We start from the raw sequence: 1,556 nt of genomic DNA, 5'->3' as shown, positions 1-1,556 counted from the left end.
CCCGCTTCCATCAGCCACCAGAAGTGGGGGGTGTCTTCCCTCCCCCCTCAGGTGGGGAGGGCACACTGTGCGCCCGCCCGGGGTGTCCCAGGTCCCCACCCTTCCTCCCTGCTTCTCCCCCAAAGCCCTCTCCTTTCTCCTGAAAAAGCCAGAAATGTCCTTATTTGGAGCATCAGCGCAGCCCGGGGGGGGGGGGGGGCGGGGGGCCTGTTAACCCTTCGTGTATAAATAGAGATAAATCTCACAAGTTAAACACAGCCCCACAGAACATAGTGGGCGGCCCCTCACGGCCGCAGGGAGCGCCGCGTTTATGTAACTAACACCCGCCAGCCCAGCGGCTGTGGGGACCTGGCTCCGGGCTCAGGCCCCAGCGAGCTGCCCCACGCCAGCCTCCGTGCCTCGGGGACAAGGGTGCTCACGTCTCAGGGCTGGGAGGGAACTTAGGAGTCTGGGGGCAGGCCCCTGGTGAGGTTCCGTATGAGGACCCCAGCCCTGGGTGCTGGCCCGGCTACTAGCCTTGGAGGAGGTGAGAACAGATGGGCGGCCGGAGGACGGGGCTGTGACGCGGGTGCGGGGGGCAGCCAGGCGGGGCCGTCACGGGCCGGGCCCTGTTGAGCAGGCTTAACAGGCGGCAGCAAACACTGTCGATTTTCTAGCACAAACAGTGCACTGGGCACTACTATGCTCAGGTGATCCTCCTGAGCTCCACAGCTCCAGCCTTACAGGTTAGCGTGTGGGGCACAGAGAGGTTAAGTGACTTTCCTGAGGCTGCACAGCAGGGGGTTTACTTCCAGCCTCATGAGAAGGAGGCTCAGGACACTGACATTCTGCCAAAGCCCCACGCTGGCAGGTGCCCGGGCCACACGGAGTGGAGGAGGCAGGCATCTGAGGGCCCGGCCAGGAAAGGGCACAAAGACAGGAGTGCCGGGGACCCCGGTGGATGGGTGGGCGGGCGAGCCAAGCGGGACCAGCCTCCAGGCGGGGCTTCGATTGCCCAAAGGTCACCCAACCACCTGCTTCCTCCCAGGCCCAGGGCGCGCGCCAGCCGCCACCATGCCCTCTGCATCCCCCACGGGGTCCTGGGCCCTGGCGGCCCCCAACGCCACGGTGGCGGTGGCCAACGTCAGCGCGCCGGAGAGGCCCCTGTTCCACCTGTTCGCCCTGCTGGACGAGGAGCTGCACGCCGCCTTCCCGGGCCTGTGGCTGACGCTGATGGCCGCGCACGGCGCCATCTTCCTGGCGGGGCTGGTGCTCAACGGCCTGGCGCTGTACGTCTTCTGCTGCCGCACCCAGGCCAAGACGCCCTCCGTCATCTACACCATCAACCTGGTGGTGACCGACCTGCTGGTGGGGCTGTCCCTGCCCACGCGCTTTGCCGTCTTCTACGGCATGCGCGGCTGCCTGCGGTGCGCCTTCCCGCACGTCTTCGGCTACTTCCTCAACATGCACTGCTCCATCCTCTTCCTCACCTGCATCTGCGTGGACCGCTACCTGGCCATCGTGCGGCCCGAGGGCTCCCGCCGCTGCCGCCAGCCCGCCTGCGCCAGGGCCGTGTG

General features: G+C 66.8%; 1 protein-coding gene across 1 annotated transcript in view; it reads left to right on the top strand.

The window, feature by feature from the left end:
- GPR20 (G protein-coupled receptor 20) overlaps positions 1–1,556 on the top strand; it is an 8,494-nt gene that overhangs the window by 4,163 nt on the left and 2,775 nt on the right. The window contains exon 2 of the mRNA XM_029923586.1: positions 1,028–1,553. Coding sequence (XP_029779446.1) covers positions 1,054–1,553 — 500 coding nt within the window. The 5' untranslated portion in view covers positions 1,028–1,053. The remainder of the gene's footprint in view (positions 1–1,027; positions 1,554–1,556) is intronic.

The sequence above is a fragment of the Suricata suricatta genome, chromosome 15 (genome assembly GCF_006229205.1).
Source record: "Suricata suricatta isolate VVHF042 chromosome 15, meerkat_22Aug2017_6uvM2_HiC, whole genome shotgun sequence".
Taxonomy (NCBI): Eukaryota; Metazoa; Chordata; class Mammalia; order Carnivora; family Herpestidae; genus Suricata; species Suricata suricatta.
Note: the sequence above shows the minus strand (reverse complement) of the source record. Positions and strands in the feature narration are given on the sequence as shown.